The sequence below is a fragment of the Mesoplodon mirus genome (genome assembly GCF_964341445.2).
Source record: "Mesoplodon mirus genome assembly, chromosome: 15".
NCBI lineage: Eukaryota > Metazoa > Chordata > Mammalia > Artiodactyla > Ziphiidae > Mesoplodon > Mesoplodon mirus.
The window spans coordinates 36840507-36867695 of NC_138991.1; the positions used below are offsets into that span (position 1 = coordinate 36840507).

The 27189-nt window shown below is 55.0% G+C and overlaps 1 protein-coding gene across 2 annotated transcripts in view; it reads left to right on the forward strand.

Moving 5' to 3' along the window:
• The first annotated feature begins 13609 nt into the window (after positions 1–13609).
• Positions 13610–27189, forward strand: part of ELN (elastin) — a 32545-nt gene continuing 18965 nt past the window's right edge. Inside the window, exons 1-8 of one of the 2 annotated variants that reach the window (XM_082644040.1) lie at positions 13610–14000; positions 20023–20073; positions 21061–21090; positions 21930–21962; positions 24097–24126; positions 25932–26027; positions 26273–26326; positions 26417–26479. In XM_082644040.1, coding sequence (XP_082500166.1) covers positions 13919–14000; positions 20023–20073; positions 21061–21090; positions 21930–21962; positions 24097–24126; positions 25932–26027; positions 26273–26326; positions 26417–26479 — 439 coding nt within the window. In that variant the 5' untranslated portion in view covers positions 13610–13918. The remainder of the gene's footprint in view (positions 14001–20022; positions 20074–21060; positions 21091–21929; positions 21963–24096; positions 24127–25931; positions 26028–26272; positions 26327–26416; positions 26480–27189) is intronic. The other variant, XM_082644041.1, reaches the window with a different exon arrangement.

A 27189-nucleotide genomic window follows, 5' to 3' on the forward strand; every position in this document is an offset into this window, starting at 1 on the left:
GCACATGGAGAGGGGATGGGGGACCCCACTTGCTGCCTGAATCCTGACAGAGGTTGGAAGCAGTCTTCAGCCTAAAAACCGCAGGCAGCTCAGAGCTTTTATTAAATCCAGGGCCTGGGGGAAGGTTAGGGGTTAGTGAAAAAGGCAGTGCAGCCGGCAACTGAGGAGGGAAGGAGTTCTCCCAAATGCTGGGGCCACCAAGCCTGGGGAGGGATTGGGTAGGCAGGCTGAGGCCTGGCCCTGCTGAGACTTAAAATGCTCTGTGTCAAAGTAGATCAGAGACCTAAAAGTGAAAGGTAAAAGTATAAAGTTTCTAAAAGAAAACATAGGAGAATATCTTTAAGACTTTTGAGTAGACAAAGATTTCTTAAACAGGAGAGCAAAAGCACTGACCACTAGAGAAAAGATTGATAAATGTGCTTTCACTAAAATCAAGGACTTCTGTTCATCAAAAGACAACATTAAAAGAAAGGCAAGCCACAGAGTGGGAGAAGATGTTTCTAACACGTATAACTAATACTAATACGTATTCTAATACGTATCTTTCTAATACATATAACTAACCACAGAACTGTATCAGCATATATAAAGAATTCCTACAAATCAATAGGAAAATATCAAACAACTCAATTTTAAAAAGTGAACAGAAGTCTTAAATAGGCACTTCACAAACAAGGATATTCAAAGGCCCAAAAGTCATATGATAAAGTGCTCACCATCATTACTCATCACGGAGATGAAAGTTAAAACCATAATGAGATACCCCGATACACCCACCAGAATGGCTAAAATTTAAAGACTGACAATTCTAAGTTTTGACAGGATGAGGAGCAACTGGAATTCTCCTAGACTGCTGGTAGGAATGTAAAATGGTACTACTTTAAAAAATGGTCCAGAAATTCTTCAAATAATTAAACATATACTTACCAGAGAAGCCAGCAATTCCACTCCTGGCTCTACACCTATGAGAAATGGGCACATATTTCTACAAAAGATGGGGATGTTCCTAGCAGCATTATTCATAATACCAAAAAAATGGAAGCAACCCAAAAGTACATTAACATAACCATAGGTGAACACACTGTGGTATATTTCTCAAATGGAATACTACATAGCAATGAAAAAGAATGAGCCCTAGCTATACACAACAACAAGGATAAATCTCCTAGTCACAATATGAGCAAAAGAAACCAAATGCAAAAAAGTACACACTGTGGGATTCCATTTATATGAAGTTTGTATTAGCTTCCTGAGACTGCCATAATAAATTACCACACACTTGGTATGAAAACAACAGAAATTTATTCTCTCACAATTCTGGAGGCTAGAAGTCCAAACTCAAGGTGTTGAAAGGGCCATGCTCCTTCTGAAGGCTCTAGGGAAGAATGCTTCTATGCCTCTTTCTAGTTTCTGATGGTTGACAGCCATCCTTGGAGTTCCTTGGCTTGTAGGTGATTCATTCCGATCTCTGCCTCCATCTTCACATGGCCATCTTCTCCCTGTGGGTCTCTGTGTCCCTGCATCGTCACATGACCTTCTTATGAAGACACTAGTCACTGGATGTAGGACCCATCCTAACCCAATAGGACTTCATCTTAATTTGATTACATCTGCAAAGACTCTATTACCAAATACAGTCATGCTCACAGGTACCATGGATTAGGTCTTGAACATGTCTTTGGGGGGACACACTTCAGCCCACTGCAAAGTTCAAGAACAGGCAAAACTAATCTGTGGTGAGAGACATCAGCCAAATGGTTATCTCTAGTGGGTACTGACTGGGAAGGGACACAGAGGAAGCTGCTGGGCTGGAAGTGCTCTACATGTTGATGTGGGTGGTGGTGACATGGGTATGTACCCAAGCTACCCACCTACCCTCTGTGCACTTGACTCTGTATGTGTTATTCTCACTTTAAAATGCCTTTGTGGAGCTGAATTAACTGTTAGGTGAGTGAGCAGATGTCATTATGTAGGTTAGTATGACAACACACACACACACACGCACGCACAACGCTACACAACCACAGACAGGCAGACACAGAGACACACATACAGACCCACTCATCCTCACTGATACCTACCCCAAGGCCTCAGTCTCCTCGTCTGTCATCAGCAGGGGTTGGCAGGAGTGTGGAGCTCAAGGTGGAGAAGGATGCTTCTCCCCCAGAGCTGAAAGCCAAAACCCATTCTGGGGGTCACAGTGACCACCCCACCAGGCATCATTCTGGGGCCTGGAAGGTGAGTTCAGGCGGCCAGGTCTGCTCAGGATAAACAACTTAATGCAAACCCAGGGACCTGAGAGCCTCAGGTCCAGTAAGAGTAAACCCCTGAGAAGCAGAGAAAGATGCAGGCAGGAACATGTAGAAACCAGGAGAAAGAGAGAGACACACGGAGAAAGAGGCGGAGACACACAGAGAGAGTGAGACAGAGACACAGAAGGAGCGGGATGGAGAGAAGGGGGCATTCATCCAGTCACTTCTTTCCCACCCAGCCACCCCCAGCATGTGTTCTGGGCCAGGCCATAATGGGTGCTGGGGACACAGAGGGCAAGACATAGCACTACCCACAAGGAGCTCCTGGCTGTGAAATAGAGACTCCAGCTGATCAAAGGGAGTGGGGAAGGCTTTAGGGCAGGTCTGCCTCCTTCTTTTCCCAAGGGAGTTTGTGTCCCATCCTCCTCCCTCCACCCCTTGTTCAAGAGTCCAGAGAGGGGACGGAGCCCAGAGAGCAGTGGAAGTGATGGGCCAGCCTGGATAGGGCCACAGGCTCAGCAGGGACAGAACCCCACTGCAAAGGGCCAGCTCCAGGAGATGTGTCTCAGCCCCCTCTGCATCCACACTCTTCTTCCTCCCCACTTCCTCCCAGGCCTGCTCTGTCTAAGGACAGGGGCCAGGGACAGATGCTGGGCTTGAAATAAGATTCAAAGCCCAACTGCTATTATTGGCTTTGGGACCTTGGGTGAGTCATTTAATTTCTCTGGGCTTCAGTTTAGTCATTTGAAAAATGGGAAGAGAATGTTTTAAAATATAAGTTCTGTTATTATTCAGATATGGTGAGGCCAACAGATCAGGAGACCACTGTCATTGAAGAGGTAGTTTGAAATGGATGGCTAATGGGAAGCTGCTGCATAGCACCGGGAGATCAGCTCGATGCTTTGTGATGACTTAGAGCGGTGGGAAAGGGAGGGTGGGAGGGAGGCTCAAGAGGGAGGGGATTTGGGGATATTGTATGCATATGGCTGATTCACTTTGTTGTACAGCAGACATTAACACAACACTGTAAAACAATTATACTCCAATAAAGATATTTTAAAAAAAGAAAGAAAACGTAGTTTGTAATACTCAGAGATCCCAAGAGAAGAAGACATGCCATTCAGGGCCACACAGGGAAGCACCAGGGCCGGTCAGAGGGCAGAGGGAGGGGGACCCATGAGCAATAGCCTTTGTTGTGGTTTTTGTGGGAAGGAAGAGGGGAGGCAGGGTGAGCAGGGTTAGGGTTGGCTACTTTGAATAATTTCAGCAGGCTCTGGGGCATAGGGCTGTCCCTGGTTGTCTGATACCTCGCGTGAGGTGATGAGGGTCGGTGGGTAGTAGCCCTGAGTGTGAAAGCTCCATAAGGGAGGTGGTCGAGGTGTGAACTCTGGATTGGTTGGTTTATATATGAAAGGCCCTCTCCCAGGCAACTTGTTTATTACCTCTAGAAATTGGCTAACCCTGGGAGGGGTGGTCCCTCCAGAGTCAGCAAGGTCCCAAGATGGCAAAGCATCAAAAATACAGAATAAGGGCTTCCCTGGTGGTGCAGTTGTTGAGAGTCCGCCTGCCGATGCAGGGGACGTGGGCTCGTGCCCCGGTCCGGGGATACCACATGCCGCGGAGCGGCTGGGCCCGTGAGCCATGGCCGCTGAGCCTGCGCGTCCGGAGCCTGTGCTCCGCAACGGGAGAGGCCACAACAGTGAGAGGCCCACGTACCGAAAAAAAAAAAAAGAAGAACACAGTACAGGCTGGAATCCAAAGCCACATCTCTCCTCCCCTGAGAAGCCTTCCCGAGCCGACCACACCTGGTATCTCTTCTGCTTCATGGCCCCCAGTTCCCCATTAGTGTCATCAGATTTTTTTTTCTATACCAGTGAATTCTACACACACATGGTTCTGGGGGACCAGGGTTCTCACCAGTCTGGGTTGATGGGGAAAGAGTGGGCAGCTCAGCCTGAATCCAAGGATATCTTAAAAGAAATGGATGAGAAGAATCATACAACCGCCTGGATACTCGACTATCTGGTAACACAGTGTGACCAGGAAAGACCCTTTGGAGAAGTCAGTACAGGAGAGGGGACTTCCCTCCTATATGGGACATTTTGAATGTTGTGTCAGGAGGTACACACACTTCCTCAAACCCAGGCAAGAATCAGAACCAGAAGTTCTGCTCTCAGGAGAGGGTGCAATGAACATGTTGATGCAGTGAGCATCTGGAGGTCTTAGCTCCAGAATGTTCCTTCACTTTACGTGGGACCTGGGAGGAAGAAGGTGGCCCCCTCACCGGCTCCCACAAGTCCTTTGTTATGGACTGATTTGTGTCCCCAACCCCAAAGTCTTATGATGAAGCTCTGATCCCCAGGACCTCAGAAGGTGACTGTATTTGGAGACAGGGTCTTTAAAGAGGTAATTAAGTTAAAATGAGGTCATTAGGGTGGGCCCTAATCCAGTATGACTGGTGTCCTTATGTGAAAAGATTAGGACACAGACACACAGAGGAAAGACCACGCGAGGACACGGGGAGAAGACGGCCTACAAACCAAGGAAAGAGGAAAAACCAACTCTGCCCACACCTTGATCATGGACTTCCAGCCTCCAGAAATGTGAGAAAATAAATCCCTTTTGTTGAAGTCATCTGGTCTGTGGTACTTTGTCAGGGTAGCCTGAGAAAACCCATAGAAACCTCTGGTGGCTCTGCCTTCTTTCCAGAAGCAGAAGCTGTGGTTGGGAGACAGGTGACCCTTTTTGCAGAGGACTCTGATGGTCAAGATTAGGCCAGTGGTTCTCACAATTGAATGTGCATCAGCATCACCTTGTGGGCTTGGTAAAGCTCAGATCACTGGTCCCACCCACAGAGTTTCTGAGTCGGTAGATCTGGGGCGGGGCCTGAGAATCTGCATTTCCAACAAGTTTGTTCTCATGTGGTGCTGCTGGTTCAGGGACCACATTTTGTTCTTGTTTTTGTTTTTTAATTTATCTATCTATCTATCCGGCCATGTCTTATTTGCAGCATGCGAACTCCTAGTTGCGGCATGTGGGATCTAGTTGCCTCACCAGCGATTGAACCCAGGCCCCTGCCTTGGGAGTGTAGAGTTTTATCCACTGGACCACCAGGGAAGTCCCAGGGACCACACTTTGAGAACCAATGATTATGATGCTCATTAAACTCTGAGAACCACTGGCCTGACAGCCGGAGTCCCCCGTGGGAAGGTCACTTTTAGAGATGGGCCACTTAGCCCAGTGTTTCTCGAAGTCTGCTGTGCATTGGAAACACCTGAGAGGTTTTAAAAATACCAACACCTGCACACTTCCCCCAGAGATTCCAGTCTGGGGTATACAGCCTGGGCAGTGGAATTTAGAAACTCCCAGGATTCTAATGCGCAGCCAGGGTTGAGAGGCGCTGCTCCAGTCTACACGCCCACTGTTCTGCACCCCTGCACCCTCAGGCCCAGAGCAGGGAGAAGTCACCCAGGATAGCACAGCGATTGGGGCAGGTCAGAGAGTGAAACGCCAGTCTCCTGGGGACCCTGCCTTCCCACCAGAGTGGTGGCTTTCATGATTTTTCAAGCCCCAGAAGCCTTTCTTCAAGTGAAATGTTACTCAGAACCTTAGTATATAAACCAAACACAACTAGGTCTGCCTTGGTTGGAACCAGCTGGGTGGGCCTGAAGCCCTGCCACCCCCACCCCCCAGCAGCCCCACCTCTGTCCTCAGGTTCTGAAGAACACACCCTAAGATCGCTGAGCTCTCCAAGGTGTCCTCTTGGGGACCTCTGGGGAGTCTGGAGGGCTTTGGAGCCAGAAGCAAGCATAGCACCCCCCTGAGAACAATGGTGACCCAAGCTTGGGGGCCAAGACCTCAGCTCTTTTTTTAAAAATTAATTAATTAATTAATTAATTTTTGGCTGCATTGGGTCTTCGTTGCGGTGCGCGGGCTTCTTCATTGCGGTGGCTTCTTTTGTTGCAGAGCACGGGGCTCTAGAGCGCAGGCTCAGTAGCTGTGGCGCACGGGCTTAGTTGCTCCGCAGCATGTGGGATCTTCCCAGACCAGGGATCGAACCCATGTCCCCTGCACTGGCAGGCGGATTCTTAACCACTGTGCCACCAGGGAAATCCCAAGACCTCCGTTCTTATCAGCTTAGCAGGAGCCTAACCTGTGGCCAGACAAGGGGGTCAGGGAGGTGTGTAGGAATGGAGGTCTTACTCCCCACCGTTCACTTGTCCACCCGGACATCACTCAGCCACATCGTGGGTGCCTCCTTCCCACGAGCAGGAGGACGGCCCCCAGCACAGAGTGTGAGGACGATTTGTAAACACTCATGGTAACAGTGTCTCTCAGACTTTCTGACTGTGACATGCAAGAAAAAAGTTCATCTTCATCTAGTACTCCCATGCAAACACGTGAAACTCAGACAAAAGATTTAGGACACAAGGTTGATTTGGTCACATGTATTACACTTGCATCTCTTCTATTCTCTCATTTTTAAATTCTGTTCCTGACCCACTAAATCAATTTCATGCCCCACCAACAGGTCACAGCCTGCAATTTGAAAAGTGCTGGTAGAGTGTGAAAGGCTGAGCAGGAAGGGCCAGCGTCCTCGCGGAGTCAGTTACTGGTGGCTTGAAGCAGGGCAGGGCAAGCTGGGATCTGTGCTTTCGGAAGCTCTCCTCCCCGTGCCCCCACTGCAGGCAGGTAGGCAGGCAGGCAGGCAGGCAGGCGTCCTGTGGGTGTGCTGAAAGTTACAGGCCTTGGTCAGGGCTTTCAGCCTTCCTGCTTTTGCAGGTGCCACCCAGAGCGCATCTCCCTTTGAGAGAAGGGTACAGGATGCAGCTCTGGCGTCATCTCCTCCAGGAAGTCTTTCATGGACTTGCAGCCTCCAGATCGCTCCTCTTTCCCAGGATTGCTGGTGCTAGTGTCCTGTGTGTCCCCCACTCCCGAGGCTTGATGCTCAGCCAGAGCAGGCAGCTCGGGAATGTGGAGGACAGAGTGAACGAGGGAGTAATAACCCAGGCCCAGCAGGAGCCCCTGGCCTGCTCACGCCTGCCTCCTACCCTGCGTCCTGGCAGCTGCCCTGGCCGCCCCGTGGGACCCTCCCGGAGCCACAGGGATCAGCCCAGCTGAGGGCTCCGGGCATGGGTGGAGGGGTCTGCCTAGGGCAGGGAGTGGCCACTGGCAGAGCCCAGGAGGAAGAGAACTCCCTGCCTGGCAGTGTTCCTGGGTCAGGCTCTTGGAAGGACTTCTGGGCATGGAGGGCTGGGGGAGGTGAGGCAATGAGGGCGCGTGCAGGAGCGAGCACTGCTGTGAGCCAGGCAGAGGCAGCACGGAGGAGGGCGGGGGCGGGGGGGCTGGACAGCTCTGCGCACCAGCTCCCGGAGCCCTGTGGGAACCCCTGGGGGCAGGCAGCTCGGCCCCAGGCCCTACTCTGTGCCCAGCCCAGGGAAGAGAAGGCCCTGCTCTCCAGTTGCTGAGTGTACCCCAAAGCTGCGGCCATCACCCCATCAGAGAATGGTGTGGCTGGTGGAGTGAAATACCCTGAAGGCCTCAGCCCCAGGCCACAATGTTTTGGGGTGACCTTGGGCCAGGGGTGTGCTTCCTCAAGACTCAGTTTCCCCACCTGGGGAGCAGGATAGTTTATTCGGTCGTGGATACCTGGTGTGTCAGTCCTGTATCCCTCCCTTCCTGCAGCTCACCATGCTGCCAGCCAAAGCAGACTGAAGTCATCTTCTCTCTGAGTCAGAATCCCATAGGAGCAGGAGACCCAGAGGAAAGGTGTCCTGCTCTGGGATTGGGACAGTCCCCTGTGAGTCCCATGAGTGGATCACCCCTTGCAGGTATCCCCAGAGGCGGCCCAGGCCCCAGGCTCCCCAGCTTCAGCACAGTGTCAGGGTGCACAAAGGCACAGAGGCTCCCACAAGGGAGTTATTGAGGCCAGGACTTAGAGGAGACTCCTGGATTTTGGCTGGGGACGGACTGTGGAGGCCGAGAGACCCAGTAACTGGGATGGAATTTACTGCCCCCGCCCATGTGACAGGGGCTCTGAGTTAAAATTAAATAGATCTAAAGGAGATAGGAGTGCTCTTTCTGGTGGCCCGAGTTCGTAGACAGGGCTCCTAACCCCTGTGTTTATAAGCTTGGCTAATAATATCTCCGATTGAAAATGGAGATGTGCTTTGTAAACTGTCAAGTGTCAAAGCAATGAGAGGCGTGTTCTGCACTCCTCTGTCCTGGGTCCCCTGGGGAGGGGTGCACAAAACACCTGGCTCACAATGCTCTCCCCAGACCGCAGCAGACAGCCCGTGAGGCAATGTGGGAACAGCACGGGGCAGAACGGCCCGTCTGGGACACCCACCCTCCCAGCTTGCACGGGCCAAGGACCCAGACTGACAAATGACTCAGACACACAAACACCCAGGCCTGGTCAGAGGTGGCTGGATCAGAGATGCGTGCCTCGGGAGCTGGGACACCCTGGGCCAGCGGTGGAGCTGGCGCTCGTGGGGAGGGGACTTCCCCCTGGGCCTCCCGCTCCCCCCAGCTTCAAACGTCTGCTTCAGTTGCCTGAAATGGTGTCACGGACCCCGTCCCACTTTTGAGCACTTGCTGTATACCAGACTCGTACGGACACGAGTCATTCATCTTAAAGGATTGTGAAGACCCCTGTCTCCATGAGAGAAAGTGAGGGCTGCTGAGGGTTAATTACTATTAATGTCACCATTATCAGGTATTAATCACTAGGTGATCCATCCAAGCTCACACACTAATCAGCGTTAATCCATGTCACAATGATGACCACTGGCCCCTTTGCACCCCCAGCCTGCTCCCGACACCCCAGCCTGGGGGTTGCAGAAATTCTAGCCCGCCTCCCCAACTTCCAAACCCCACGCTGAGCACAGCCTGTACCTCCCTTGGGCTGATCCCGTGTGATGAAATGAGATTCCATGAGTCGCCCAGATCTGCAGCGTCCGATCTCTTTCAGCTACAGACACTTTACCTCCAGTGAGGTCCGCTGAGGAGGGCCCAGTCGCCTCTGGGGAGGCCGAGATGCAGAAGGCCTTTCTCCTCTCCTGTCTGAAATGTTGGCTCTGGGCCGAGGCTGCCTGGTACCCCTCAGTAGGAGGCCGCCCCCTCTGGCTCGGTCATCAGCACGATGGCCTCTCCCCTGTGGTGTGTGCGCCTCAGGCCTCCCCCTGCGGGCCCTCAAGGACTTCCCTTCGTCCCTCTGTCCCTCACCCTCATGCCCCGTCCCACCTGTAACCTTTCAGTAGCAGGAACCACCCTCGATATTCCCTCCTCGCTTGTCCCAAGTCGGGCTCATCCCCACCAGACCCCTCGTGGTCTCGCCCTGCACCGTCCACCCTGCAGCCACTGGCCACATGTGCTTACTGAGCGCTTGAAATGTGACTAATCCAAATCGAGATGTGCTCTGAGTGTAACCTATGCTCCAGTTTTAAGACTTAATACAGGGCTTTCCTGGTGGCGCAGTGGTTGAGAGTCCGCCTGCCGATGCAGGGGACATGGGTTCGTGCCCCAGTCCGGGAAGATCCCACATGCCGCGGAGTGGCTGGGCCCGTGAGCCATGGCCGCTGAGCCTGTGCGTCTGGAGCCTGTGCTCCGCAATGGGAGAGGCCACAACAGTGAGAGGCCCGCGTACAGCGAAAAAAAAAAAAAAGACTTAATACAAGAAAGAATGCAAAATACATCATGAATAATTTTTATATCTGTTCAAGTGATAATCTTTTAGATATATTGGGTTAAACATAGCTTATTATTCACATTAGTTTTACTTAAGTTTTCTTTCATTTTCTGTGGCTACTAGAAAGTTTAAAATCAAAGGGGAAACCTCGGACTTAATGTCCGCAGCTGTGTCTCATGGATGAGACGGGATGGGCCAGAGTCCCTCACTCTGCCTTCCTGCTAATTCTCTCTTGGAGCGTCTACACTGGAACCTACGCTACCCAACCAGCATGCATTTCCTTCCCAAATCTCACTTGGGTCCATATGAGAAATTCATGTCTCCCCTATTGGTATAACCTGGACCTTATTTCCTGTGGGACCACCTGGAGGGACACTCACCCACACAGAGGCGTAAATGACTGACAACAGTGGCCCCCTCACTGGGAGGGACCCCAGTAGGGGTCCCAGGTCTGGATGACACCCAGCTCTTCCCAGCCTAGCCCAGCAGTGCACGCTTACTCTCTCTGGTCCAAGGTCCCATGCAGACAGCGCATCCTGCATTCAACGGATAAAAGGACCATATGAAGACAAGGAAGAAAACAGAAACCACACCTCCCAGGATTCTGGAGCTCTGTCCATACCACCAGAACTCTGCTCACATCTCCTGGCGTGCACGTCTGTGTTTGTCATCCCATACTCTTGGACAACGAGGGAGATAGAAATGGGTCTGTCCTCAAACTGCCTTCAGTGATGGCCAGGCTGGTCAGTGGGGGATAAGATGAAACACCAAGTTCAACCCAAGAAGCATCAGAGAGGTTCCAGGGGCAGGGATGCTGAGGGGCACAGACCTGGAGGAAGCTGAGACCAGGGAACCTCAGCAACAAAGGTCTAACACCTAGCCCTCCAGGACAAGTCCAGGCTGCTGGGGAGCAGCTCCACCAGCCAGAAGGAAGGAGGGCAGCAGAGCAGTGGAGTTGGGTCAGGCAAGGCCTTGAAGGCCGTACTCAGAAGTCTGGACTTTATCTGAGAGGCAACTGAGGGTTTCTGAGCAAAGCAATGACATGCTGAGAGCCAAGTGGAGGCTGGGGCTCTTTTTTTTCTAAACGGCTACACCTGGAGCTGCTGGTGGACAGGGACAGCCTGTCAGTGACTCACCGGGCTGCCCAGGAGCAAGTGGGTGGGTAATGCTTGTCAGTGACAACAGTAAAGCCAAGCTCCTCCAGCACTTGGTGCACCAGGCAGTTCAACGTTTATGACCTTATTTAATCTGTACAGCTATGCAGGAAGGTGAGCACTGAGCAGTTGAGGACTGTTGCGTTTCTTGAATGAATGAATGTTGGTCTAAATTCTAACCCCCAGTCCTTACATTATGCATTGAATGCATTGGGCTAAACTGCACTGAATAATCAGTCTACTGCGTTTGATTCTGAATTGAGGCCCCCTCTTGAGGTGTACAGAAGCCTTGTCAGATATGAGTTCATGGATCTCCCGTAATACAGGATGCTACGAAGAAGGGGGGATGCAGCTGGGGGACAGGACACGGGGCCCTGGCCCTGTGGGGAGCGGCCTGGCCCAGCAGCCTCAAGTCTATCCCTGCAAGCGCCCCTCCACACCTCTCCTGGATCCCCACAGCAAGCCCTCTCCCGCTGGCACCAGCCTCTCTCCCAGTCCTGGAATTAATAAAGACTGAGCAGACTGCGGTTTGAAAGTCTGAAAGCCGGTTCCTGCCCACGTCACTGCTCCGAGAGAAATGGGGCCCAGCTTCTCCCCAGCACCCCCTTCCTCCCCCCTCCCCAGGAGGGGGCAGGCACGCAGATGCACCCCACCCCTCCGCCTCCCCTCCCTTCCCCCAGCAGGCACAAGTCAGGCCCTGAGCCTCAGACCCTAACCCTGAGCACCGCTCCCCACACCAGCAAGGGCTGGCTTGGACTCATAATCTCCATGAGCTACCCCCAGATCACCACCAAATAACACACATAGGAAGTAAGAGCTGTACACTTGCTATGCACGCACAGCTTCAAGACAGTTCTGCTAGCAGGCATGCCCTTCCAAACTCTTGAAGCAGCTGCCGCCTGAGACCAGGGAGAGAAAGGAGTGGCCCAGGGTCCCAAAGTGACCCAGCATAGAGCCAAGCCTAATACCTACACAGGAGTGGTTCTTGCAGAACTAATGTAGTCACGGTAGCACTATAGGACTAGGACTAGCGTACAGAGCATCTTGGATCTGCAGACACAGTACAGAAATATATGGCCACATCTTATCCATCTTTGCAATAACCTCCTAGGCGGGAATATTTATCACCATTTGACAGATGAGGAAGCTGAAGTTCTCTGGAGAGGTTAACCTGCTAGAAAGTGCTAGAACCAGAATTTAGTCCTAGGTCCTACCGAGTCCAGTGCCTGGCCTTTGACATCTGCACTCCTGGCTGCCCCTGCAGGCCCTGCAGGCCCTGCAGACTGCTTCAATGATCCTGCCTGGAGGAGTCCTTTAACCCCTTTCCTCTGACTTGTGGCTGTGTCCTCCTCTCATTCTCCATCTGGGTGCAGGGAAAAGCTCTCAGAACTCGTGGCCTTGACTTTTCCCCCTCACAGGCTGTGATGAGGGCAGGTACCAGTTTCCCTCTCCTATCCTCTGGCTCCCAAATTTCTTCCCCACTTGGGTGAGGCGGCATGACCCCCTCGTTTCCCACCCCACCCCATCCCCCAAATCCCCAGGGTCCCCATACCGCACAGTCAGGCGGGAACAGCCCGAGTCCTTCTGGAAACGCTGGTCCCTGTTGTTTTAGCGCAGGGCCGCCCCCTCCTGGCCACCAAAGGAATGTCAGCCAGGGGAGTTCTGGGGCAGGGAGAGAACCGGCAGTCTGGGGGCTCCTGAGTCTGGTCTGGGTGCTAAGGATGCTCAGCATTGGGACAGGTGGGGGCCAAGTGATAAAGGGGGGCTGGGCCACCTATCAGTCTGGATGGGCTCCCCAGCCCCCTGGTTCTCTGCAGGGCACCTGGGGATCCAGCCTGACCTTCACCACACACTGTGGCCCCCACAGGCCTGCATGGGGCTGCACCTCAATCCATGACAGATGGAGCCCCTGTGATGTACCCAGATGCCCCGGGGAATGACACCAACAGAGTCTTAACTCCCAGGCTATTCTGCCCGCAGCCCCTTGGCCTCTGCAGACATGGATCCCAGACTGACCCATCACACCCTCCCCAGCTTCAGGCAGGAGGCTGTGACCTTAGCCCACAAAGAATGGAGCCCTGCAGTGCCTCAGGGTCCCCCTTCCTTTCCCCAGTTGCCCCACGGGGCAGCGCCAACATGATCTCACCTTCCCGGCCATTCTGCCCACAGGCCCTCGACCTCTATGGATACTGGCCTGGGCCCTGGACCCCAGATCCACCAACACCCCTGTCCCCAGCTTTGGGCAGGGCTGTCTCTTGCCAGGTCTGGGAGTGCTGAGGGAGTCTGGAAGGCTGGGGTGAGGGCAGAGGCACGGGACAGCTGGCCTGTCTCCCCACACTGGGCCTGGGGCCCAGCCGCAGGGGCGGGGGCCTGGCCACTCAGTCCTTGGCTGGGGCCGGATCTTTGGCCGGGCTGCAGGGCCCTCCCTCCCGCTTCCTCTCCCGAGGGCTGTCCTGGCAGGGGCCCCCCTCGCACTTTCTGGCGGGGAACGGGGCCAGCAGTGAAAGAACAGCCACAGAGGGAAAGCAGGAGAGAGATGGGGGAAACTCTGTGTGTGTGTGTGTGTGTGTGTGTGTGCACGCACGTGTGTTTTAAGGAAAAAAGCCCACAGTCCAGTCCAGTCAGACCCAGCCTGGGAGGCTGTGAGCCGGCCTTTCGTAATTGCCCCCTCCCCGCGGCCCCCTCCCCGAGGCCTCCCCCTTCTCCCGCCCTCCCGCCCGCCCTCTCTCCCTCCCTCTTTCCCTCGCAGACCGACAAGGCAGCAATTACGCTTTGGGGATAAAACGAGGCGCAGAGAGCGGGCTAGGGCATTTCTCCCCGAGATGGCGGGTCTGACAGCTGCAGCCCTGCGGCCCGGAGCCCTCCTGCTTCTGCTGTGTATTCTCCACCCCTCGCAGCCCGGAGGTAGGCCTCACCCTGTTCCCTGACGTGCCCGCAGCCCTCGGGCCTCCCGCTCAGGTGGCTGGACCGACGGACGGACGAGAGGAATCTCTTCACCCCCAGCATCCTCCAGGGGGTCCCAGGCAGGAGCCCCTCAGCCACTGGATCCTTGGAACTGCCCCTCCCGGGAGCCAGCCGTGCTGAGCAGAAACCTGTCACACGATTGCCCCACGACTCAGGGTGACCCCAAATCAGCACCGGCTTCTGCTGCCCCAAGAGGGCTGATGGGCCCTGCTCTGTCCTGGGGGATCTCCCGGTATGGGGGTCGCAAGCATGCTGGGGAAGGGCCGATGAGGTCCCGTCGGGTCTGTGGGCACCGGCAGTTTGCACACCTGTGGACCTGTTGGGTGTGCGCGTGTGCTCTGGGGGCAGGGGACCTGGGCTGGAGGCCAGCTCAGCGGCAGTGAGCTCTCTGACCTCCACAGGTTCCTTGTCCCCTGGGAAGTCAGGACCCGCTCGGATCAAAGTCAGGGTTAAGTTGATTATAGGGTTGCGAGTTGGAAAGCTGCCGCTGTGGTCTGTCCCTGGTGAGGAGGGCTGGGAGCATGCGTGTATGCATGTGAGTGTGTGTGTGTGAGTGTGTTACATGCTATTGCACAGGTGTGCATGTTGTGTATATGCCCAGACGTGTCACCAAATAGAGGAGGAGATTTCTGCGAGGGGATGAATGTTCACAGGTTCATCCTTGGACAGGTGTGTGTGTGTGTGTGTGTGTGTGTGTGTGTGTTTGTGTGTGTGTTTTGGGGAGGACGGGTGTTGTAGGTACATGAAGGTGCCTGTTAGCATGTGTAAAAGTCTGCCACCCAACAGGCATGCATACGTGGGAGATCTGGTGTCCAGGTGTGTCATTGGGTGTGGTTTGTCACTGTGCATGTGAGTGTGTGTGTATATGTGTGGTATGGAACACAAGCGAGCACAAGGAAGCTGGAGAAGGTATCCGTCTCCTGGCAGAGGGAGAGTGGTGAGTGGCAGGAGCTTGAGTGGACCTCGGGGCACTCCTTGACCACCTGGCATGTTCTCTGCCTTGGGTCCCGAGGGTGCCCCCCCTGGGGGCTGCTAGCACCTTGGGGGACCCTGGGAGTGGCCTACCACGGGTCCCTGAAGGTGCTCCTGGCCACGGGAAAAGAGAGGTGCAGGCAGCCTCACGAGCCTTTGGTGGGGTAGCCTGGGTGGGGTCTGGTTTCCGGGAGAGTCTTCCTCGCCATGAGAACCAGCCCTTCAGTGGCGGCCAGCGTGGGGAGGTGCACCGGTTGCAGCAGGGCCAGGCCGGAGGGCTGGAGCAGGGGACTTGGCAGGAGCAACAGCTCTTTCCGTGAGATTGACCAGCTGGGCAGGACCACTGGGAGCAGGGACTTCCTGCAGAGGTCAACTCCTGGGTCTGGACGAGGCCAAGAGATGGCGTGCACCCTCAGATGGGGCCCGTGGGGGGCAGTGAGACAATCCCAGAGGAGCAGCCACCCCCCATGCCTGAGAGTAGCAGCTCTGGTCCTGTCTGATCCTCCTCCCCGGAGTTTGGCCCCCGAACATCTGCCTCCCCAGAGAGAGCTCCCACCTGGAGCATGATGGTTAGTCCCCACAGGAACCCTGGGAGTAGAGGATGTTTATTTACGCTTTTCACATGGAGAGACTGAGGCTCAGACAGGCTAAGGCAGCCCCAGGGGGATTAGTACCAGCCAGCTCTCTGCCCTGGGCCAAAGATGAGGTGGCCAAAGATCCAGGTTCTGAGCAGCATTTGGGGAGGGGCAGGCTGGGGACCAAGTACTCTGGGGTGGGCCTGCCCTAAGAAGAATGCATCCTCAATGACCGGGCTAAATGCTCCATTGGTCCTGTTCTTTCTTTGCAAACATAAATCTCAGCTCTGTCCCAGGTCGTAGAGTAGCTGGGTCAAAATAAGGGGTGTGTGAATTGATGAGGTCTTCTGGGGTTTGTGCCCAGAGCCTCCCAAAGGAAGTCTAGAGAGATGGGAGGTGGGAGGGGCCCCCAACCCAAACGCATATACGCATACACCTGCCTGGCTGTCCTGAGGGAACCCAGCTTCCCCCCATCCCAAGAAGATATTACCCTCATGTGTTCCCCAGTTCCAAAGAACTGTGTTGCCAGGGGAGACAAGGAAGGGGCATCCCGGGAAGACTCTGTGATGGTAAAAGTTGTTTAGACCCATTTAAGATGGGTCAAAAGTAGCTTTGAAGATCAGCTGCCACAAGAGAGAGAGAAATTAAATCAGTTATAATTGGGGCCAGCTGCCCCAAACCCCCAGAAATTTTATCATTTTGGTTTTGGGTGGTTTTTTGTTTGTTTGTTTGTTTGTTTTCTTATTTCGGAACTGAAGACGGTTTGCAGCAGGGATTTCCAGCCCTGGCTGCATAATTGGAGTTACCCGGGAATTTGAAACAATTCTGATGTGGGGTCTCACCCAAGAATTCTTGCTTTATTTGGTCTGGGGAGGGACCCAGACCTGTAGGTCTTGTGAAAAGCTGCCCAGGTGACTGAGGCACCTCCGGGACCGTGGACCTTGGGGTTAGGGGTTGATCCTGCTCCAAGTCTGCTGGGGCCAAGGCAGGAGGGCAGACATGTCCAGGGGAGGGAGGGGACAGAGTCAGTCACTGGAGGATTGTTTTTGAAAAATCCTTGGCGGCCTTTCTCCATGCAAACGACAAACAGCTTCGTGTGGTCTTATCTGCGCCCCAGGCTGGCCCCCTGGACTTGGAACTGGCAAAGCCCCCTGCCAAGGCCTGCTGGACTGCTGCTCACTCCCAAACAGCCATCTCCCAGATCTTTGAACCTAGATCAAAGAATCTGGAATGCAGAATGCCCTGCGTGTGATTGGGGTCAGATGTGGTTCCTGGGCCAGGCACTTCATTTCTCTGACTCTTGGTTTCCCTGGCTGTAAAATGGGGAGAAACATCCCTGCCCTACTTACTGCCTAGGGCCGGTGGGAGGCTCCAGCAGTGTAACATTGCAAAAAAAAAAAAAAAAAAGCATCAAGTAAGAGGACTGTGGGAATGCAACTTTTAAAAACTGTATATTCTCTTATTCAGAATTTGCTATCTTGGACTGATCAACCCTTGTAAATTCGTGGACGTTTATGAGGTTTAATTTTCCCTCTTGCTACTCATGCCACGTTTTGTCCAGTGGGGAGGCAGCCCGTGTGTAAACAGAGATGCAGTAATGGAGGAAGCTGACAAGACTGGGAGAGGGGGTGGCCTAGAGGAGTCCCAGGAAATCCAGAAAGGCTTCACGGAAGAAGTGACATTTGAGTTAGACCTTGAAAAAAGGTAAATGTTCGAGGAGCTTCTGTGGATGAGAGGTGGGCCTCAGTCTTTGGGGCTCTGGGAGGCAGAACGAGAGAGACAGAGGGGCAGATTCTATCTCAGTAGGAGGAAGATCTCTCTGCAGGTAGAGCAGACAGCATCGGGAGGTGGGAATTTGCCTGTCACTGGAGGCGTGCAAGCAGGAACACAATAGGATGTTTGCAGAAGGAATTTCAGCCCAGGCCAGAAGACAGTTATGATCCCTGAGAGTATAGGATCATGATTCCAAGATGCAAGAGACAAGTTCCACCCTGGGCTAGCCGGTGAAACAAGCCAAACCCACATAAAACAAGACAAGTATGCTCCAGGCCAACTGCTTTGGGCCAGATGAGCAGTGAGAACCACAGGCTCAGAGACGGCGGGGGGGAGAAGCTGAGCCCAGTCTTGGTGGAAGGGTAGGACTTGGATAGAGGAGAGGGCATTCCTGGCAGGAGGAACTTCTCAGGCCAAGGAGGGGAGGTGGGAAGGAGGATGCCCCTTCCCATGATGGGGCAGGAGAGGAGGCTGCTGTCTTTCGAAGGCCTTTAATCAACTGCTGTCTTATTCTATTCTCACCTCTCCTGCACTTGAAGAGAGGCCGGGCGCGGATCCTTTACACCCACTAAGACTTCCCTATTTCCTCAGTGCAAAATAGGGATCAAAACCTCTGGCTCCCCAGGCCGTCATGGTTCAGGCACGGAGTCTGGCAAACATTGTTGGGATCTGAATCATGGGGGTGGAGAGTAGGGAGAAGAAAGAGCTGGGGACAGAAGGAACAGAGAAGGAGCTGGCAGGCCCAGGAGGGGCCTGGCCACTGGTCAGGGAACAGAACCCCAGGAGAGGAAGTGGGGCTTCAGCCAGGCCAGCCCAAGGTGGGGAGACCCCGAGGCGGGGAGACCTTAGGCTGGTTGGGGATGGAACAGGTCAGACCACACCCACAGGCAACCTCCTTGCCTCCCCTCCAACTAACTCACCCATCCTTTATTGAACACCTACTGTATACCTGGCCTCAGGCCACGTACTGTATAGTGAAGTAGAAACAAAGTGTCACCTTTTTTTTAAGCGTTACCCAGTGCCAGGCCCAGGGTAGGACAGGTCTCTTGAACTCTTTGACAACTCGCAACAACCTGGCAAGGCAGCAGTTATCAGCCCCACGTTGCTACAAAGGAAACTGAGGTTCAGAGAGGTTAAGTGACTTGCCTGAGGTCACACAGATGGTAAGAAGTGACACAGCCGAGATTAGAGGCCAGATGGGTCTATCCTGAGCCCCTTGCTCCCTCCACCCACCATGTCGTTCCTGCAGTCTGCCCTGGAGCAGAGGCTTAGAGAGAGAGGAAAGGGAGGAGGGAGAGAGGCCGAGGCAGAGAAAGGCCTGGAGCACAACAGGGAAAGGCACATAAGAGACAGAGCTCAGAGCTCGGAGCCGGAGACCAGAGCCAGAGAAGGCATCAAAGGCCTGGGACGGACCATGTGTGCACTTGGCAGCCGATGACAGGACCCAGGCGCTCATTCCCAGCAGGCCCAGCCTCCTGGGGCCACTGCCCTGAGCCCCTGAGGCTCTGAGCAGATTGCTTAGACACTCCAGGCCTGGATTGCAGTGCCTGGGGGGCCTCAGGCCCAGGGGGGAGGTAGGCGGGTGGCGCCGGGGCTTTGGCACGGGGTGGCCATGACAGCTTGGCATCCTCCACCCTGCTGGGCCGTGGCTTAGGCTGACAGGGCCCTGGGGCCAGCAGGCCAGATGTCTGCTGGTCACACTGCAGAGCTGCCCAACACTGTCCCCCAACCCAGTCCACGCCCCATTCAGCAGGGTGGTGCCGGGGCCCGGGCTGGGGCACCAGCAAGGCGGCTTGTCAAGGCTGGGGCTGTTCTGTGGCAGTGGAGTCGGGGCCTGGTCTGCACCAGGACTGTCTGTTGCCATGACTACGTGCAGGCTGGGTCTGGAGTCCTGCATCACAGTACTCCCCAGTGAGAGCTTCACTGGTCCGTGGGGACTGAACTCGTGATCTGGGCTGGGCAGACAGCCCCTGGACTGGCCAGTGAATTAGCTTTTCCTTAGGAAACTATTCACTTTGCTCATTCATGGTGTCCCCCTCTGGGCCCCGGCGCCTCTTTAGGCAGCTCTGTGTCAGACAGCCAGAGCACCACCCAACCACTGCTTCCCGGTGGCTGAGGACGCGGCCGTCCTCTCAGCGTGGGAATGGCTGCACTTTTGTCGGCAGCAGCCACAATTCCTTACCGCTCACTGTCACAGTCCGGCCTGCCCTCACACAACTCTGGCCCCCTCCCGTGCCGCTCAGGGCTGGAGAGGCTTGGCTGCCCAGCAAAAGGTGCTCAGACCCGGCCCCATGCCAGGCTCTCTCCAGGTAACGCAGTGCAAACCGTTATGCTCAGAGGAGTGGCCTGGCTTTGAATCCAGGCTCCATCTCTTTCCACCTGTGTGACCCCCCCTGCACATCCCTTAACCTCTCTGAGCCTGACTTCACGTCTGTTAACATGAAGATAATAATCCCTGCCCTTCCAACCTCACCAGGCCAATTTGAGGAGCATTAATGAGAAAATGCTTTGTAAACATTATTTGCTTAGTCAACCTAAATTGCTTTGCAGACACGCAGTATTATTATCATCATCATAATCTTTATCGTGAGCGTGCTTTTATTCATTCTGGTTAATGGGGGACTCTACCTACTTCATTCCAGGGGTCCCAGGGGCTGTTCCTGGTGGAGTGCCTGGAGGTGTCTTCTTTCCAGGTAACGTACATGAAATTGTCACACTCCCAGGTAAGACAGATGGTGATTACATTTGCAAGAGATGCACATTGTGACACTGCAGAAGGGAAGAACATTGGCACGCCTACCCCAGAGGACCCATAAGTTACTCCTATTTTAAAAAGCAGTTACATGATGCTATTTTACAACTATTAAGAGCACAAATTTTCTGAAAGATGAAACGCAATGCTTGTGAGACTGTCAGAAAGTGGCCGCCTCACCAATCCCTGCTGTTTAGGCTTCAAACCATTCACCTCACTCTTGGAAACCCATTCAAAGGAAATAATTGAAAAGAAGGGAAAAAGAACCATCTGCCCCAAGGTTCGTAGGAATGTTCTTTGCAAAAATGCAAACAAGAAACCCACCTGACTGGAGGGTGTGATTAAATAAACTCATATGATGCAACTACTAAAAATTATGAATATGCTATCTGTCCGGTAACGTGGTAAAGTGATTTTCAAGTAAAAACAATATAAAAGCAAGGACTAGGTACAGATGGACATTGGGCCCCCCTCCAAAAAAAGAAAATGGGCAGAATATTAACTCAATGGCATGGGGGGCGGTGGGGGGCATATTTTCTTTTTTTTTTAACATCTTTATTGGACTATAATTGCTTTACAATTTTTCTTTTAATTTAGAAAAAAGCATAATGTTTTAAAGTAGGTTGAAACATCAAAACTAATATATTCGATACTTACAAAGTGTCTGAGTGTTCAGAACCAACGTGGAAGTGAGGGCAGCTACCAGCACACTCCCAGGTACACACAGGCACACAGCTGTTTCCCCAATGAGATGGATGAGGAAACGGAGGCTCACAGAGGTCAAGGCTTGCCCGAGGTCATATGCCTAGGCAGCGGTGGATTTGACCAGGGTCAATGGATGGCTTCCTGGCAGGGGCCCTGATGGTCCTCTCTCTCTCTCTCTCTCTCTCTCTCTCTCTCTCTCTCTCTCTCTCTCCCCTCAACACAGGGGCTGGTCTCGGAGGCCTGGGAGGAGGAGGTAAGCTCAGACACCAAACTTGGTTCCTCAGCGATGGGGTCTGGGTCTCACTCTAGTCCACATACGTGCGCAGACCTCAGAACCTCAGAAGGCCCAGACATTAAGGGACCCCTCATTTCACAGACCGAGCGTCCAGTGGGGAGGGATTTGTCTAAGAACTAGAACTCACGAGTCCCCTAAGCCCCTCCCCCTGGCCTCTTTCCCTGGAAGCCCTGCCTTCTTTCATATTTCTTTCTTTTTTTTTCAAATTAATTAATTTACTTATTTTTGGCTGTGTTGGGTCTTTGTTACTGTGTACGGGCTTTCTCTAGTTGCTGCAGGCGGGGGCTACTCTTCATTGAGGTGCGTGGGCTTCTCACTGCGGTGGCTTCTCTTGTGTAGCACGGGCTCTAGGTGCACGGGCTCAGTAGTTGTGGCTCGCGGGCTGTAGAGCGCAGGCTCAGTAGTTGTGGCGCACTGGCTTAGTTGCTCTGCGGCACGTGGGATCTTCCCGGACCAGGGCTCCAACCCATGTCCCCTGCACTGGCAGGCAGATTCCCACCAGGGAAGTCCCTCTTTCATATTTCTTTTGATCCTCAGTAATATCCCTGCAAAGCCAACTGTGCGGGAAGCATCATCTCCTTCAGAGGCTGGAAAACAGTGTGAGAGAGGGTAACCCCAAATCAGGGCCAGAGCTGGGCTTCCCACCCAGGCATGTGGACACTGGGCTCCCAGCAGCTCCCTGTGCAGAGGGGAGGACCATTCCTCACCCCACAGTGAGACCCCGCAGTGCCCTGGGGGATCGTGGTAGGTCAGGTGGGCTGGGACTCCCCATTTACCACCATCTCTTCCCTCTGCAGCACTGGGCCCTGGAGGCAAACCACCCAAGCCAGGTAAGACCCATGGCCTCAGAGCACTGAGTGAGTGCCAGTGGGGCAGGGGAGGGAAGGGTCCGCAGAGCTGTGAACCTAGCCTATGGACGGAGAAGGGAGGGAAGTGGTGGGCGGCAACAGCCTCTCTGCCCCCTAGTCAACCCCACCTATGACCTGGCTAGGGCCAAGCTCCGGGGCATCCAGGGTCAGGAGGCTGGAGGCAGCTTGCTGTCCTCCATGTGTGAGGGCTGTCTGGCACCTACCCTGCCAGTGCCTATGTGCCCAGCTGCCCTGACTGTCCCCTGTGCACAGGGTCCCAGAAACAACCCTGGTGCTGGAGTCAAAGGTAGGAATTGATGTTCCAGTGGCCACAAAGCCTGTGGGCTCAGACACAGATGGTGGGCCCCATACTCTGCCTGAATGGCCCCTGACCACAAACCAAGCCCTCTCTTACTCCAGGCCAGGATCCTAGATGTCCCTGTCCTTAATGACAATCTGAGCCCTTATCCTGACCCCGGGCTGAATCTTGACCCCAGACCAAGCCCTGAACCTAACCCTAGGCTGCACCCTGATCCTGGCCCCAGATGAGCTTCCTTCCCAGGCCCCTTCCAGCGTCCAGACCAAGGAGTTTTCCAGTATGAAGATGTGGCCAGATCTATCCCGGCCTTGCCCATGGGGCTTGGATCTGCCACTAGGGTCCACCATCAGCTCCAGAGAACACAACCCCAGGAAAGAGGGAGGGCGGGTTCCTCCTCCAGGAGGCCCTGATGGATAAGGATCAGGTGGAGGAAAGGGCATCTCTGTCCGGATTTATGGCCCTAATAGCATGAGATGCTTCACATGCAGCCCTGGCACCCCCCACCCTGATCCGTGTCTCCCTGGCTCTGAAGCCTGGGACTGCAGGACAGTTTGCATGTCCAACAGCTCTTACAAAATCCAGATGTTCGATGATTCAAGTGCAAGTGAACCTACAAGACCCAGCTTCCCCTTCCCTGCAAGCCCATCTGGGTTATGAAACTACAGGGCTGGGGCCAGGCGAGAGAGATGCAGGAGGGCAGGAGGCCTGGGCAAGGGGTTTGCTGGGGTCTGTTGGGGTCTGCAAGGCTGGAGCCCTCGGGATTCACTGCTTATCCCACCTGAACCTGTTTCCTATCTTCTCCGAGGGGTGAGTGATCTTAGCAGGGTCTTTGACGGTAGAGAGAGAACAGGGAAAGGCTAGATGAACAAAGGTGTGGAATTAGGATCGTGCTTAGCTGCGAAGACCCAAATGGTAGCGGTCGTGACTGCAGAGCTGGAACAGGAATTGATTGATTCCACTGGCAGCAGGGGACACATGGCAGGTTGTGATGAAACACCGAAGAGAAGATTGTGAAAAATGCATTCAGTTGCAGTTGATAAAGTGAAGCTTTTATTGATGAAATGTTTAGTTTAGACTTCCAAAAGAACTTCTGGCTCGGGGTAAAGGCATAGACCAAGAGGAAAGTCAGAGCATCTGCTGATGAAAAGGGGCTGGACTCCATGACCTCCCTGAGGTCATCTTTCAGCCTTAGGACTCTGAGCTACAAAGGCCTGGACAGGGCCACAGTGTCCCCCCCCCCCAAAGGGCAGCTTCCCACATCCGGGCAGCAGGGACACCTGGGCCTGCCCAGATGGGATGGAACCGGGCACAGACAATGCATGTCATGCTTGGGAACAACTAATCCATTGGCGAGTGGAGGGTGGGTGGCCTGGCAGCTGCTCCACGTGGGCCTCGGCCGGTGGCCCTGCCTGGGCTCTCAGTGGGGGACCAGGCAGCTGGGAGCCAGCCCCACCTACACCCCCAGCACCGGCTGGAGGCCAGTCACCCACGCAAGAGGACAGGGGGGAGCAGGGGGGCCACCCACCGGTCACCCCGGCAGGCTGCAGACGCTCTGCGCCCTCTGCCCACGAGCCCTCTGGTCCCAGGAAGGTCGGGAACACGCTGGCCATTTTGTAAGTGGGGAAACCTGAGTCTCAGAGAGGTGAAGTGACTTGCTCTTTCATGCAAGGAGGAGCTTGGGACAGCGGGATTTGAATCCAGGGCTCTCTGACTCCAGGGGATAGAGACGGTTGGGTAAGCCAGGCCCCTGGGCAACCAACCATGGTCAACTCCTCGCCCCTCTCTCATCCTTTCTAGGGGCTGGACTCCTTGGGGCATTTGGGCCAGGTGAGTCCACAGGAAGGAGGGCATGTATCTGGTCATGCTACAGGGTGGCCCTGGGATCAGACAACTCTGGGGGAGCACGGAACGAGGGCAAATGGCTGCACAGGGGCTGCATGCCCCACCCCACGCACCCAGCCTCTTCTCACTTCCTGTTCGGTCCCCATCCTCTCCTCCCAGCCCCTCTGTGGTCAGGAAAGGCCCGAGCGTGTCCGCTGCCCTGTCAGAGCTCAGGACACAGGCCTGGCTAGAGAGAAACCCCTGCCAGAGCTGGGGAGGGGCAGGGCCTGCAGTCCTGGGAAGTGGACCCAGGCACACCCCACGCCCAGCTAGACCACACCACACCTGCCTGGAAGGGAGACTGGCCAGAGTCAGAGGTCCATCTACAGAGGGGCTGGCTGGGTTTCAGATGGGCCAGCTGACAGAAGTAGGAAATGGGGTCGGGGGACCACACCCAGTGAAAGCCAGGTGGACTCTCCAGGGCTCGGCAGTCCTGCATGTCTGAGGTCGGTCCCCAGAGAGGCCGCCCCTGAGCTTGGAACCCTGGTGGCCAGGACTGGTGCTTGTGGGAGAGATTCTCACATAATTGGAAACAAACCCGGCACGGTTGTGAACTCCAACCTGATTGCCCATCGGTCCTGGCCAAAGCCGTGGAATGTCTCCTGGAGGGGGAAAAGCAGAGATTGAGCCCAGATGTGGGAAGGAGAGAGCCAGAGGGACCCATTTGGCTTTTCATAAACATTTTAGCATCTGTCTGCAGGGAGGCTCCCGGACTGCAGGGCAGGCTAGACGGATGGACAAAGGGGCTCCAGATACAGGGGAGAGGGCGTGGCCTGAGGCAGGGGACCCCTGCGAGGAAGCCAATGAGAGGCCTGGGGCGGGGCAGCTAACGTGGGAGCAGAGCAGGGCCTGGCCTGGGTGAGGAGGTCTTGCAGGCAGCTCCTGCTCAGCCCCAGCCCTCGCAGGAAGCCCCTCTGGGTCCCTCGTTAGGTGGCGGGCCTTCTAAGGGAAGTGAGGTCTGGTCAGGGAGTGTTGTACGGAGTCAACACAGTCAGTCCACATGGCACATGGCAGTTGCTTGCTAAACAGCAGCTGCTATTTTATCAGATTGGCCCCTGAGTACCAAAGGTTTGAGTCCAGCTTAGGGCCCTGATCGGCCACACGCCGACCACAGCATCACCAGGGTCCTGCCCCTACTCCACGAGACCCTTTCCACCCTGGGCCTAGGAACGATGCCCCACACCAGCCCCTCACCTGGCTCTGTCTTCTTCTCCCTGCTGGTGCCAGAGGGCTCGTAGGTGCTGGCCTTGGGGCAGGTTAGTGTTGACACGAGGCAAGATGCCCCTCTGGGGGCCAGAGCATCTGCCCAGTATGGAGGGCAGTTGGGGGTACAAGGATGCAGACCGGGCCTGTCCTGGGCACTGGTGTAAGGGGTGGTGCTGAGACCACCTGCCCCGAGCAGCTGTCCAGGGCACAAGGGAATCACAGCTGGGTCCTGGGTGCTGTTATAACCTAGTAACAAGAGCTGGAGGAAAACAGCCCCAGGAACCCAAAGGAGTCTCCCACCTCGGCGGGGCTTCAGGAAGGCTTTTTGGAGGAGGGAGTTGTGAAAGTTAGACCCCGAAAGATCCCTGCGGTTTGTCAGGCTGAGTGGAGCAGCCTGCCCCATACTGCCCGCTGACACCGCATCCTGTCCTGGGAGCAGCAGTCACAGCTTTGCTTGGAGCCGAAGAGCCTCAAATGTACCTCGTGGGCAGCGCAGGCCAGGGAAGGGCTGCGGGCAGGACCTCACCCCATCCTCCTCTCCACAGGGCTCGGGGCCTTTCCTGCAGGGGCCTTCCCAGGAGCTCTGGTGCCCGGCGGCCCAGCTGGCGCTGCTGCAGCTTATAAAGCCGCTGCCAAGGCCGGTGAGTGTTACCCTTTGGGACGTGCCATAAGCCCTCTGGCCTCCACAGGCTCTCCACTTGGCAAAGAACCTTTCCTGAGGGGCAGGCAGACGGGAGCCTCAGCTCCATCTCCCGGGGGTGTGGGGAGGTAGCCAGCTGTGCCCGAGTCTCAGAGGTGGTGACAGGCCCAGACCTCAGCCCCGGGCCCTCCTGCCTTTGACGGTTCCTGGTGTGACCTCTCTCCTCTCCCACTCCTGGCTCTGTAGGTGCTGCGGGGCTTGGTGGGGTTGGCGGCGTTGGTGGCTTAGGAGTGCCTACAGGTATGGAGGCGAGACCTGGGTGGCCCCGGCGAAGGCCACGGTGTGTGTGGGGGTGTGGAGTCCACTCTGACGTGATCCCTTCCCTACCAGGTGCAGTGGTACCTCAGCTTGGAGCAGGAGTTGGAGCTGGAGTGAAGCCCGGGAAGGTGCCAGGTCAGTGTGGATGGGGTCCCTGGGGGTGGAGGGCAGAGGTCAGGGAGGAGCGAGAGCTTCTAAGGCCCACGGGGCAGGAAGGACAGGGCCCGGCTGCAGCAGGGCAGGGGGCATAGCCAGGCCCAGAACATGGTGCCGTGTCCCAGATAGGGGCGAGGGGCCCTGGTCTACCTTCCGGGCCCTTCTTCCAGGACCTTGGAGCAGACCTCAGAGACAGACTCTGTGGCACCCACATTCAAGCGACAGATGGGGACACTGAGGCTCAAAACAGGGAGTCGGGGCTTCCCTGGTGGCGTAGTGGTTGAGTGTCCTCCTGCTGATACAGGGGACGTGGGTTCGTGCCCTGGTCCGGGAAGATCCCACATGCTGCAGAGCGGCTGGGCCCGTGAGCCATGGCTGCTGAGCCTGAGCGTCCGGAGCCTGTGCTCCGTAAAGGGAGAGGCCACAACAGTGAGAGGCCTGCGTACCGTAAAAAAAAAAAAAAGGGAGTCGTGGCACAGAAGGGCCCACCGGTCCCTGCACAGCAGGGGTGAGCCCGGGGTGGGCCGACTCCCCATCCGGTGCTTGTTCATCTTCACCAAGCCCTTGAGGAAGTGACTTCAGGTTAAACAAAAGGCTGCCTGAGTCCACACAGCAGGGAGGGAACATCTGGAAGCTGTTAACCCAGAGGTGGGCTGGGCCGGCCATGTAAACAGGCTCCAGGAGATGGG